General features: G+C 47.3%; 1 protein-coding gene across 2 annotated transcripts in view; it reads right to left on the bottom strand.

Annotated features, from left to right (window-relative positions):
- LOC135818203 (eukaryotic translation initiation factor 4 gamma 1-like) overlaps positions 1 to 11938 on the bottom strand; it is a 55849-nt gene extending 43911 nt beyond the window's left edge. Inside the window, exons 1-6 of one of the 2 annotated variants that reach the window (XM_065331552.1) lie at positions 11724 to 11938; positions 10950 to 11288; positions 9262 to 9315; positions 8427 to 9041; positions 3585 to 4899; positions 2866 to 2960 (exon numbers count right to left, since the gene is read on the bottom strand). In XM_065331552.1, coding sequence (XP_065187624.1) covers positions 2866 to 2960; positions 3585 to 4899; positions 8427 to 9041; positions 9262 to 9315; positions 10950 to 11204 — 2334 coding nt within the window. In that variant the 5' untranslated portion in view covers positions 11205 to 11288; positions 11724 to 11938. The remainder of the gene's footprint in view (positions 1 to 2865; positions 2961 to 3584; positions 4900 to 8426; positions 9042 to 9261; positions 9316 to 10949; positions 11289 to 11723) is intronic. The other variant, XM_065331553.1, reaches the window with a different exon arrangement.
- Between the last annotated feature and the right edge of the window lie 2110 nt (positions 11939 to 14048).

Raw genomic sequence — 14048 nt, 5'->3', positions numbered from 1 at the left:
TCTACGCGTGTAGTGTGTATCCAGAGCATGAGCAACTCGCTGTGAGCGCTGCACGCGCGAATCCACTCGTACTCTGGTACATGTGCTGCACGCAGTAAAGTCATGTAGACACACTGCACATGCCGGATATTTCGTCGTACCGTATAGTACGTATGAAAATGCTGTAGCGATTAGAAAAATCATAATCGACTAGATTTTTTCGATTAATTTATCGACTAAACCACATAATCCTTTCACCCCTACTTCAAATAAAACTTGCTCGATCATCTCCCGCACTGACTGGCAAATTCGTCAGGTAGCTGTGGATGATCGATTCAGGGAGATCGAAGGTAAATACATCGAAGCACTTCAAACACGTTTCAAGGCGTACTTCAAATTTTGTAATTGTGTCTTGAAAATTGTTTACAACAATTCGTACTTCAATACGCTGTTGAATTGTATCCTCTGCTTGGGAGTCTCGACTGTTTTATTGCTGCATGGCTTTCCTCAACACCGTTCACTGTACATGTATCGCGGAACGCAGATTGGATGGCATTGGAGGTGAATTTGATAATTTGTGACTGTGTCATCAACCAAGTGAGGACATCAAATATCAACAGGGACGCTCCGAAAATCACACGCTGCGAAATAGGTATGAAATGGTCTTACACACTGGTGGGTATTCCACATTCATTGTGTCATATCTTTAGACTGCCCGAAAGTTTGTCGTGCCGTGCAACTTTTACAGACTAATCCGATAATTGGCATGTGGCCCTATCGGCACACACTCATGCGTATGCCGCTGAGTCTATTTATATGTGCAAGCACATGTGTGTATACTTACACAATTTTATTACGTATGCAAAATTAGGCAATCTACATGTACATATATGTGTGTGCACTCACTCCTATGACATAGAACGACAGTGCAGGCTATGTAAAGTCGCACGAATGTGCGTTACCCGGGTGTGTACATGCATGCGCACTCGCGCGGGCGTTTTGTGTGCACGCCTGGCATGGCATAACGCCGTTCAATATGACTAGTGTTGAACCGTGGTAATTTGCCCCACCCCTTCTTTTTTTCTACTGGCGTTGGATGTGCAACTAATGACATAAACTCGGTTGTTGAAAACGAGTGCCATGCACCACAAGGGATTGACAATAATATAATACAAGTAGCGCTGGTAATACTCATGTTGCAGCCATGGCAGTTGTGATTAGCTTTCCAAGTCAAGCCTGCTGCAGAAATTATTGCACTCTGACCAGCTGGAGTGGCCCAGGACTGCCGGTTGTGGAGAACAGGAGTGATGCTTGTATATAGCTTGTATTTACATGATGTACTTCGAAGTAACGTTAGGTGTATTACTTGTATGTTCTTCTGCCTGTGCACGTGTACATGTGCTGGTCAGTGTGGAACCGCCATCCATATCAGATCATACAGCTCAGCTACTATCAGTCTCAACAGCTTATATCTGGCAAATAGGGTTTTAGTGACGCAATTTTGCTTACTGTGTTCAACAGAGTGGCATTGCACACAGCTACTTTATGTAATAGTAGCATCTTGGAAATTTTATATTTTTGATAGTTAGCTTCAGTAGAAACTTCTCCAGTGTGGCTCTTAGCTTCATTACCACGGAGACTAAGCATTCAAGTAATGCACGAAGAACAGTGGCTAGATGCGAAGTGAAAAGCCATTGGACCGTACCCAATGGAATACGCATTTAGTATAGAAGTATTGCTTGCTATGTTGGCAGCAAACACTGTATAATAATAATTACATTACCAGTAGAAAGTGCCCAATGTGCATTGCTTCAGCACTATGTTTTGGACAAAGCAGTCAACAAATTCCACATCACTATTGGCTTCATGTTGGAGAAAGTTGTGAAAAACACTAGAGCATACATGTACACTCAATACACATGCTCAGCTACATGTATGGCATTTAGTATGTGGGCGACTTCAAAGTTCTATTTTGGTAGTTAACTGCGGTAGAAACTGTCTAAACTTGATCCAAAGCTCTAATACTATGTTCTGAAGATGTTGCAATCAAGTAATGTAAGACACGTATCTGCCGCATTGGAGCTAGTTGTGAAAACCTTTAGACCATACACTCAATGCTCATGCTCAGCTATTGCATTTAGTATGTGGGCGACTTCAAAGTTCTATTTTGGTAGTTAGGTTCGGTGGAAACTGCTAAAACTTGATCCAAAGCTCTACTACTATGTTCGGAAGATGTTGCAATCAATTATTGCAAGATACGTATCTGTCATATGGTGGAGTAAGGGGTTCTAAGGCGTTGGACAGTGTCCCAGTGCAATGTGCTGATTCTTGAAAATATGGCATCACTTGACACTTCAAAGTTTTATTTCAAGAGTTACCTTCGGTAGAACCTGCTCAAACTTGCTACACAGTACCATTATTAGATTATGATAGCATAACCATCGAATACAGGGCAAGTCCAGTGTCAAATACTTGTGGGCGGGGCTAATATGTGGGACGTGTGCGCTGAAATGGGATGATTCCGAAAAGAGAAAAAGGTCACCTTCTAGCAGAATTCTACCCACTTCTAAAGCTTATGCTGGTATTTAGCAAGTATACTACTGTCCTGATGTTGGACATCAAGAAAAATGGGGTAACTACGAGTGCTACGGCCAAAAAAGTGGTTTTCTGGTGTTTTTTGGCCTAAATTGGCAATTGTGAGTATGCTATGTTTGGCCCCTCCCCCGAGTGAAACCGGCCGGTAGAACTTGATAAAATTTTTGTCTCCGTACACTAGATATCCTACGGAACAAAGTACAATCGTTTGTAGCCACGTTTCAAACAAAAAAATTTGGACCCGAGTGGTAGGAGCCACCTTAACAGATACATGTAATGGCACCTCCTAACCTCCTCTCGGGCTGGCTTGTCCTTATAGCCAGTCAATGGGTCAGAATCAGGAAGTTCCCGGTAGCGGAAGCTCCTGGCACTTTTGCCCTTGGACACTTCACACACACACAAACACACACACAAACACACACACACACACACACACACACACACACACACAAACACGCACACACACGGTAAGGAAAAAAGAACATTCAAGTGCCAGTAATAGCCATACGAATACATACACACATCCACTGGAAACAAACTCTCTGACAGCTAGGCAAAGTTAACATGTGCCGTATTCCAGTACTGCCTGGTGCCAAAGAACAGACTTGTAGACTAGGCTGTTCTCATTTTTCATGTACATATCTATACTCAGTAGATTGCTGAGCCACCATGTACAGACAAGTATCCTGTGCCTGGTAAAATTCTAGCCAGTCCGTTCTCTACTGTCTGTACATACTGGTACAAGCATCGAACCAATGGGACCGACGGGATAGGCATTTACAATTTACCAGAACTTTGCCAAATCTTGGTCTTTTGGAGATCGAAATGTGTAGGTCGAAGAGAAAACCTTCGTATGTATGCGAAGTGTACTGGGGAATGCAGCCAGTTGTTTAGTTTCATGGAGAACTGCTGCACTGACAACTCCAGTGAATTTGGTCTCAATCCAGATTGGCCTAACAAACAAGTCCTAGGTAAAACATACTGAGCCACACAGCAAAATATGTCCTTACCTTTAGCCATCGGCTCCGGGGAATCAGCCGGAGAACCAGCCGGGGATTGGTCCGGTGACTGCTGCGTACTCCTCTCCTCATGCGTAGCAGCGTCCGACGTTGTGGCACCGGCAGTGGCCGGAGAAGGACTCGGTGGTAGAAAACCAGGCTTCACATCCGATTGCATGTTTTTCTTGCCTGCCACAACTGCACGACGAGGTGCCCCACGGGCATACAGTGCAGCGCCACCGATTGGACTGGACATTTGGCGAGGATCAGTGGACGTAGTCTGTGTTGTGGCACGACGCACCCTAGTCTTGGCACCCATTGCTTCGTCAGATTTTGACTTTTTGGCCGACTTCGCAGCCAGCGCCTTGCTAGGCTTTGAAGCCAGTGCCCTGGCAGACTTCACAGTCGGTACCACAGCATCAGACGCAACTGACGTATAAGCAGGCTTCGCATTTGCCACCCCAGCAGACTTCTCAGCTGGCGCCTCGGCAGACTTCGCAGCTGGCGCCTCGGCAGACTTCGCAGCTGGCGCCTCGGCAGACTTCGCAGCTGGCGCCTCGGCAGACTTCGCAGCTGGCGCCTCGGCAGACTTCGCATCTGGCGCCTCGGCAGACTTCGCAGCTGGCGCCTCGGCAGACTTCGCAGCTGGCGCCTCGGCAGACTTCGCAGCTGGCGCCTCAGCAGATGTTACAGCTGGAGCCTCAGCAGACTTCGCAGCCGACGCCTCGGCAGACTTCGCAGCCGACGCCTCGGCAGACTTCGCAGCCGAAGCCTCGGCAGACTTCGCAGCCGACGCCTCGGCAGACTTCGCAGCCGACGCCTCGGCAGACTTCGCAGCCGACGCCTCGGCAGACTTCGCAGCCGACGCCTCGGCAGACTTCGCAGCCGACGCCTCGGCAGACTTCGCAACCGACGCCTCGGCAGACTTTGCAGCTAAAACCTCGGCCGACTTTCCAGCCGATGCCTCTGTAGATGGCTTGTCCGACACCACAGATGCCGCTGTGATGGACTTGGCGGCAGAGCCCTCAGCGGATTCAGAGGTCCGTACCACTGTAGCCTTGGCTGCAAAAGCATCGCTGCTGCTGCTGCTACTGCTACGCCTCATACCGGTGGCGGGTGGATCCGTTTTGGATCTGGCTCCACTGGTGCGCATCGGTTTCACGCCTGACGTGGAAGCAACTGTAGCGGCTGTGACAGCCATGCCACCGCTGAGGGCATTGCTTGGTGCCACGTACGCAGGAAAGCCTGGGTAGTAATACGCAGGCATTGCACTCTGAGCGCCGGTTGGCTGGTGAGGCATCTGTGGCTTCGCTGAGGGCCTTAGAACCTACAGCACGCAAAAACATCATCAAGGCACGTGCATGAATAAACCATCGCACAAAACATGCCAAACCTACATACAGCGTAGTGTGAAAAGGCCAAGACGCCCAGGCCAGCCAAAGTACATTACCAAAACTAAGGAGGTGTTTGAGTTACCCCTGTCAAGTTTGGAGAAACATCTAAGAAAGAAAAGAGGAGTTGAAGTGTCCAATAAACGGTTGCTGTTAGTCTTGCCATTTTCATTAGAAATGTCATAGCAATGCGATATTCTGCCATGCAACTCAAAGTGAAAAAAACAAAAATCAAAAAATGAGTACAAAGCTGGTACACTGGACCAGCTCCGATCAGTACTACATCCACTCCCTAGACTAGCGTCTATTTGCTTTTTTGGAAGATCGTCACAAGAAAGAAAAAAACAAACATCCAGCAGGGTTCGCATCACTTCCAGGGCCAGTGCAGCACGGGCAGCGCAAGTCCATGCTGCCATTTCAGAAGCACTTGCGGTCGGAATTCACCTAACACGATCACACAACTGGTAGCTTCACTGAGTCAAAGGCTGGTGTCAAAGGCTGGTAGTGTGCAGCTCATAACCAAGAAGTAAACATTTCAGTAGGTGGACTCCCCACATCTGAGCACTCATATGTACCTACCAAGCGCCTTTCTCACCCCTCTATGCGTCATTAAAATCGGCATCTCAACGAAAAACACCAAGAAATATTGATCGGCACCCAAATAGGAAGGAGCCGTCCATAAATATCGATATCTTATTAGGATTGAAGAAATTACTTCCTCCGCGTCATCGAAATTGTCGCAATTTGACTTTTGATATAAAACGGGGTATTTACTCACCAGCACTCGCACCAGATGCAAGGAATCGGACATAGGCAATAGTCATCAGTATAGGGTGACGGCAAAGTTCTATTTTCTGTTATTGGAAGCTGAAATCTTTGAACTAGACGCAATTTCTTCGCTGATGTCGCTGCGATGGTAATTTCGACTCGCTGAGATCATTCAGGCATTGCAGCCTGCACATTTCTCGTGCTTATGGCCATTCACTCAAAGCCTCATCACTGTTTTACCTTAGCTGGGTGAGAATGACTTTGTGAAACAAGTGGCAGCGCTTGGACACACTTGGAGAAACATCAAGGGGTCAGCAAACTAAATGCATGCAACAGCGATAAAATCTGTCGCTCTGGCTGAGACACTCAGTACATGATTGTACCATTAAGAGCCGTGTAGAGTCTACACGTAGTGCTAGTGATGCACGCGCAGGTGCCGTACCAGTGATGCTGAAAAAGAGGGCGCGCTGGACGTGATAGTACACTTACCTGCATGAGCTGTGACCACACAGCTAAAATAATTGGGCATGCCACGGCTAAAAACAGTTCATTTCAAGATCGAGGTGATTCCGCCGACCGTAATCAACCGACCTCGCAACGATCGTGTGTATTCTTACTTCGTTGGTGGTGAAGTAGAAATCATCCAGGGCTAGCAGACGACAAGCATAGCAGCTCGTGTCCTGTGGAGAAAGTCAAAGCGTTTGAGATGAGGCGCGACCAACTTACAGCGTTCCTTGAAATATTTCGGAACGATATTTTTTGCGTCCATTGACATCAGCGACGACGAGGCCTTCATCTCTGCGTGAAAACTCTCAGTCCAACTGTCCTGGAACGTTACTCTAGCCTTCAGACTATCATACTGTGTAATAAGTTTTGAATGGTTTAGCTTATGGAGTTGTCAGTAACAAGTGACAAGTCACTAGTCAAACTGCAACAATTTCGATGACGCGGAGGAAGTACGTGGAAACAGAAAAAAATACGCGCTCTGGGGCGAAATAGTGCGGAGCGCGATGAATTTGTTTGGTGCGGACGAGAGCTCCGAGACCACCACAGATTCCGTAGCAAATAGACATTGTGTAGGAAGGGTCGGAGCAATGTTCAAACACAGAAAACAGCGATTCCGACACACCGACTAAGACAAGCAAGTCACAAACACTGCGATGTGCGAAGCGACAATTTTAATGACGCGGAGGAAGTAGTATTTGTGGTATGGAGCATGCATGCATTCCATTATGACAAGAACTGTGCACAATAAGAACAGGAAATCTTCGAGGAGACAAAATGTTTATTAATCGGTCACCAGTGGAATTTACAGAAGTTAAAGGGTAAACGGTGAACAAACACCGGCTAAGTAGTCGTGCGGTGACACAATAGACATATAAGGGCTGCTGATCAACGTGATGAAACAATTTGAAAAGAAAAGGCACGTAAACGAAGTCGTGATCATACACGGCAAGGTGTAGAAGAACAAGAAGAGCGAGTTTACGAATATAAGCGTAATGCAACAACGTGTTCCTTCTGTTTGCACAAATCAGGCTTGTGCATACGAACACAAACCGCTTCAAGAACTGATTGACATAGCAGGCACGACTAAGTACAGGGAAACACAAGTCCTCCTACACGCTAAAACAGGATGGGACACCAAATGCAAGTGCACAGCTGACTTCTTAGTGACAATACACTCATGTGGCTCCTCCTGCGCCTTCCCGCCCGACTCGTGATCATCCATCTCACCGCCACCTGCATCCTCCGTTTTTCCTTCATCCGTCTCCTCGTCCGTCTCCACATCAATAACTGCGCTCTCATCCGCATGCCTTGTGCATGTAGATCTGCCTCCTTGTCATCATCTCCGCTATGGAAATCAGTCCAACATCCTTGAAGCTGCTTGTATTCGTAAGCTCTTTCCCGCCAGACTCTTGTTCATCCATCTCACCGCCGCCTTCATCACACTGTCACTTTCATCCTCTGCTTCTTCTTCTTCATCCGTTTACTCTTCTGTCTCCACATCATTAACTGCATTCTCATCCGCTTCCTCATCGTCTTGTGCGTGTAGATCCTCCTATTTTAAGACCTTTACAAAATAAAGCAGGTATAACATGTACATAGCATGCTCCATCAACAGCTCGATCAGACCGCCTGGAACAGTGAAACTGGTCATACTCGGACACCGAGCAGAGCTCCAAGACGTTGTGCGTCAACACATCGTTCAGCGATCGTCGCGGGCCATGAACTACAGCTTCCTGTTGCTTCAACGTAAAGAAAAGGAATCGGCATTCGAACTCCAAATGAAGTACAACACTATCACTCTTGTCAGCACCGTTGCGGCTTGACCCGGTTTCGGTGGAGAAAGCAAACACTGTCTTGAAGCGAGTGACGCCTTCTGGATGAAGAGTTTCCAAAAAGGGTACAATCCTCCGCGACTCTAACAACGCAGTTGTTGACGACGGTTCAGCCGCCGTCAACTATAGCAAGGGAAACTATAGGCATAAATTGTTTTTCCACTAGAGTTTCTAAACTAAAACATGTCGCTGTCTAGAACGTTCCACTGGTGCCCATTGCATTAGGTTGCCAAAAAAATCAAGTCTGACGTGCAGTATAGTGTGCATGCTGGACTGCATAAAAGGGTGGTGCGGCTTAGACCCCAAATATTGACCTTATAAAGACACGTACTCCAGAGTGATCACAAGTAACTTACTTCATCTGTGAGGTCCTTGCCAGTGTCCGGGTTTTTCAAGGTGACCGTATGACTCGGACGACGTTGTTGGACAGTAGAGCGTCCAGGCGTCGGCTGTGCGCTGGACTCACCGGAAGACGGCGGCTGCGGTGTCTTTTGGTGCTGCTGCTGCTGGTGGTGCTGTTGGTGCTGCTGAGGTGGTGATGGCTGACAATGACCAGTGGCACCCTGTGGCTGATGCTGATGTTGCAGCTGCTGAGGTGGTGGTGGCCAAAGATGACCAGTGGCAGTGGCACCCTGTGACTGATGCTGATGTTGCAGCTGCTGCTGGAGTGCTGCCTGCTGCTGCCACGCTGCTTGCTGCTGGTGGTGAGGCAACGGCGGCTGCTGCTGGTGATGATGCGCGACACCACTGGCCTGCGGGGTTGGAATACCAGCAGTGGCGACGGCAGCTGGCTGCTGCTGTGTCATATATTGCAGCTGGTGTTGCTGTGAATAGTGTGTTGGTGGCTGCTGGCCAGGCAGCAGTGTAGCAGGCATCGCGTGCTGGGTTGGGTGGATTTGCGGCACAACACCATACTGTGGTGAAGTGCCAGGGAACTGGACATACCCCGGCGGCGTAGCTCCAAGAATGTGCTGAGCCGAACATCGCAGCAGACCACAATACAGACACAGCACATGGTTGGAATGTAAATATAAATAAGAAGTAATTAGTTTAATACAGTGCTCGTGCCATGAACTAAACTTCTCATGCTTTCTGTACGAAAACCAATCACAAGAAGCCAAGCTTTAGTTGATGAAGGAAGTACATGACTGTATTCATCTGTATGTGCACAAGCAGAGGTTGATTGCTCACCGGCGGTCCGTAGGCGCTACCCAGCATCAGCGTGGCCGCAGCCGGTGAAACGATCTATCATAGGAAAGGCAAAAAGCAAAGCAGAAAAATAGCATCAGACACCATACCAAAAGGTAACGATGATGTGCGTGTAAGTGCACACTCCCATGCTCACCTGCACGCTTGTCCCTTTCGGCAAGGGCACGTAACCCCCAAGAGTGTGCAGTTCCTGTATACTGTAATTTCACAATTTTTCGGTGTACTTTTTTTCGGTACTTTCGGTGTGTCTGTTTCACACCTAAAATTTCAACACACCGAACAAACACTAACACACATAATCCAATAGGGAACTGCTTCTCCGTACCGAAAATTTCTGTTCACCTAACCTAGCCTGTTGCCCTCATACCGAAAATATTGAGCACCGAAAATCTCTGAAATTAGAGTACCCTGCTGCCCCGATAGAATTTCAAGGTGACATCATTCTTACGATGCAATGCCCCTCGCAGGAAAGATTTGCAGTGTTTGTACAGGGTGTCAACACATTACAAGCGTTTTCCTTGAACTAATTTGTACAACATAAAATGGGGATGGTCCACCACAAAATCAAAATACATAATAATTGTTTAGCCGAACCATCTCCACTCTTGCAGTAGGTTGTGTATAGTACAAAAGGATGAACAAGCGATGGTATAATTATACAGTTTCCTCTGAGACAAAAATGCGATAATACTCATAAAAAGGACACACTTCAGGCTCATTACAAACATCTTGAAAGTTTTCGTCTTCACAAGTATACTTTCAAGCCTTCTCATCAGGTGAAATACAGGCAAGGGAAAAGGAACAGGTGGCCTGTATTTCACCTGTTGAGAAGGCTTGAAAGTATACTTGTGAAGACGAAAACTTTCAAGATGTTTGTAATGAGCCTGAAGTGTGTCCTTTTTATGAGTATTATGGTATAATTATAGGATGTCAATATGTGCTATATGTTTGCATGCTCGGTGGGTCCCAAGCCCTTGTCCAGACACCAGGGTAAAACTATTGAACGCACACGTATGGGACAGAGCACTTCAAACACCAGTCCACTAAAGTGTCAAATATCGGTTTCGAAGCGCTAACGTGAACACCAGTGGCAGTGTAGAGCCTGCACCTGACAGGAGAACGACTTCAACTGGCATGCCACCCAGAGCTGACCCCTTTGCTGTCACATCAAGTGGTGCCGACCCCCTGACTAACTGCACCGAAAGCCACAGCGCATGTGTTTGGCCCGAAACGAAATGCATTGCGCCTGACAGCGCCGCACGTCGACCATCTCTCTTGTAGCAACGGGGTAGCAGCGATACAGGCAAGAGAACCTTCCAATAGCACAGCCATGGCGCATCATGCTCGTGCACATGACACGGTCATTGGTGGCCACATGCACCAACGGAACAGCAACCCGGGGACTGCTCGCTCAAAACTAGAAGTTGCCAGTACATGTACACATCCCCACAGATCCTCATTACAATGTTGATTCATTCATATCATGACCCATCGATGCTATCAACTGCAAATGAGGCATGTCTCCAATCACAATAAGATGTTAGTAACAATGACAAGCAGAATATCGCAGAGTTCATTGTTTTGTTTTCTTTCTTTTTTTAAATTGACTAATATTTTAAAAGTACATTTACAAAGTGAAAACAACACTTTGCCAGTAGATTACTACTCACATGACCCATGTTGGCGCTTGGTGGCGGTCGATAAGCCATACTTTGTAAGCCGGCCAGCGAGACACCAGGCGCCTGAGAGGGCGGCGATGCCACCGGATTGTGCCCGACAACGTGGCCGTGGGGTGGCCTGTGCGCAGGCACAGCATGCTGCTGAGTCCTGCCTGTTGGAATAGCAACTGCTTTGCTTGCATACGCGCTGCCAGAAGCTTGCGTCGGTGGGCGAAATGGTGGTCCCTGCTGCTGCTGATTTGACATGGTGGCGTCGTTTCGATATTCACGACTCTCCCACGAGATTGACACAGAAGAAGTCTAGATGCAACACGCACCTAGTTATTGTGCCTACAAATACAACAAGGGAATAAAACAACGTTCAATAGATTTGAATGCGTATTCAAGAAAAGCAAAAATTCTCGTCATTGGGTTCCTGCAGAGATAACGCATTACAATATTTGTGTAACAAATCAGATTTATGAACGAATTACCTTCGACCCCACACCGCGAACCGGTGCACAGGAGTGCCATTGATATCGTTCACCAACTATCCCAAGTCAAAACTAATTGTACGCAGGATTTTCAACCAAAAGCAAACCACAAAAAAATTACTTCACGAACAACTAAGGAAAGGCTTCACAAAGACATTCACACACAATAAAACTACAGCAGCTGCATAACGGTCAAAGATAAAGTAAAGCTTGACGGCAAGAGGGAGGCCAGACGAGCATGTCTTGGCACGAATAACATAAATAGGCAAGAATAATGATTATTCAGCCCTACCTTGAGAACGGAAGGTGTTGGCGAACTTACAAGGCAATTGACGCAGAAGTTTGGTTGAAAACGATTGTGAATGGAGAGGAAGACAGTACTATAAATACAAGAGGACAAGCATGTTCGCCCGTCTTGCTCTTGTCGGTCGTTTACACTCTTCAAAGGCCAAAATAATAGTACAAACCAGGAACCGAACTACAAAGAAAGCCACGAGTTGCCAAAGCAAGCCCACATGTACCTCCACGCTCACTGACTCAGCTCATATTCGCAGTCACGTCATTGTTTTTGACTTTTTTTGCGGCGGCATGCATGCATGCGATCATGGATATGCGCGCCACGTGTTCAATCACTCAGCATATGCGGATCCGCGCGGAGCTGGAGCTCCGGATCGCGGAGGTGCATGTCAGATGCGTGGCTCCACGGACGGTAGAGCGAGAGGCGCTAGTGTGACTTAGCAGCTCACCACTGAGACCAGCCACTGTGCAGTGCACTACTAGATCTACGCGCTGCAGCTGTCGACTATTAGTAGGGATCTCAGCGCGTGCACTGCGCATGCAGTTCGCGCATGCAGCCAAACGCGCATCAGAAGTGGCATGCAGAATTTTTGCCAAACACTGGCTATTTTTTGCAGAAAATTGAGACCTTGAACGAAGGAGAAATGGCTGAAATTTCCTTGCAAGGAGATGGTGGTTACAGGCTACCTGCTTACCAGAATGGGATCTTGTTTGGTATGTTGGCCGCCCATGTGTTCTGGAATCGATTTGTAGCTTTCGTTGGAAGGCGCGAAGCCGTTTTCGTTCCAAACGACATGGTTCTTTCAGAGCGGAAAATGGCGACCATGCCGATCGTTGCCACGATCTCCGAGTTGAAAATCTCTGGATTTAACCGGGGAAAAGCTCTGGATTCAATGGTAAACCCGGCAGAAATACTTGATGTTGGATGTTGAGAGTTTGTAGGAAATTTGACCGAAGCGTTCATGCTCCACGTGACGGTGTTCGTTCTTGTGAATTTCTGCATTTCTGACATATCGCCGTGCATTTGGGCCGTTGTTCCAGAGACATCGATTGTCAGGTGTGGACAGGGTTTTGTTCGAGTAGTCGTGTGGAGACGTGGTTTGGTTCTCACAGGCAACAGGAGCGGCTCCTCGGGATGGCGAAAGCCAAATCTACCCAAAGCCGACTTCACGATCGCCGATCTTCTGGAGGCGCATTTTCACTTATGCTCTGCAACAAGCGGCACAAGCTGTGGAAATCGTCAGATGATATTAGCCTATCAGTGTGCCCAGAACTTCTAGTGACTCTACTGAAGCATTAGCTTGAGTAATCTTTCTTTCTAGCCCTCTCTTTCTCTTTCTCTCTCTCCCTCTCTTTCTCTCTAAAAATGTTCCAAACTTCAAAATCTAGGTCGAGCTGCATCGGGGAGTCGTCAAATAGCGACTCACTGAGCCGGTTTTTGGCGATCGCCATTTTCTTTCAAATGTGAAACAAATGTGAAACAAATGAAACAAATATGAAACAAATGTGACGGAAAACGAGGCCAGCACACCGTTTCGACTGTTTACACACCCAAATTTATCCGGCAGAACATTTCCGTTTTCAAATTCTTCCACCTTGGCCAGCGTTTTGGTTTTCTTCCGTTTTGGTGTACAACTTTTACGTTTTGCTCCGCGTACCGTGTTAGGGCGCGCTCACACTAGTACACTGCGACCATGAGCACGCGTCCATGCGTCAGCAAAACGCAGAAACGTGGCAGTCGTGCTCACACTAGGCCTCGTACACGCGTAGACGTGAAGTTGTCACACAAACTTTACGAATTGCAGTTCGTATCCAAAAGAGTTCGTGCGTTTCCTAATAAAGTTGTGGCCCGTTTTGGATGTAATTTTTCGCATGTTGCATGTTGGAGGAAGTGCCTCGTGGCTTGAAGTCGACGAAAATAATTCATACAATCAAGTAGGTTTGGACTCTAGAGGAACTGCCGCTGACAGCCAAGCGCTTTCGCTTTCCTGACCTCGTGGTCAGAGCAAGTGCCAGTGCAGTGGAAATTCCGGTAGTGGTTTCTTTCGTCTGTTGCCGAGATGAGAACTGTATTTTCCGATGATATGTAACTGAAATGTCTTGAGGTATGGCATTCCATCATCGCAGAAAAGTAGATTTCGCGAACCGAAAAGCCAGACCAAGCTGCCATCGTATTGAACGAGTACACTGTAGAAATAATTGGTCACTGACCTGATCACCTGTCAACGATCGACGAAGCAACTACAAAAACAAAAACAAAATTGACATCGTCCAAAAAGGGCAAAGAATGCATATATGGCGGTGCGTGCGTGCAAGACCA

Source organism: Sycon ciliatum, chromosome 5 (genome assembly GCF_964019385.1).
Source record: "Sycon ciliatum chromosome 5, ocSycCili1.1, whole genome shotgun sequence".
Classification (NCBI taxonomy): domain Eukaryota; kingdom Metazoa; phylum Porifera; class Calcarea; order Leucosolenida; family Sycettidae; genus Sycon; species Sycon ciliatum.
Note: the sequence above shows the minus strand (reverse complement) of the source record. Positions and strands in the feature narration are given on the sequence as shown.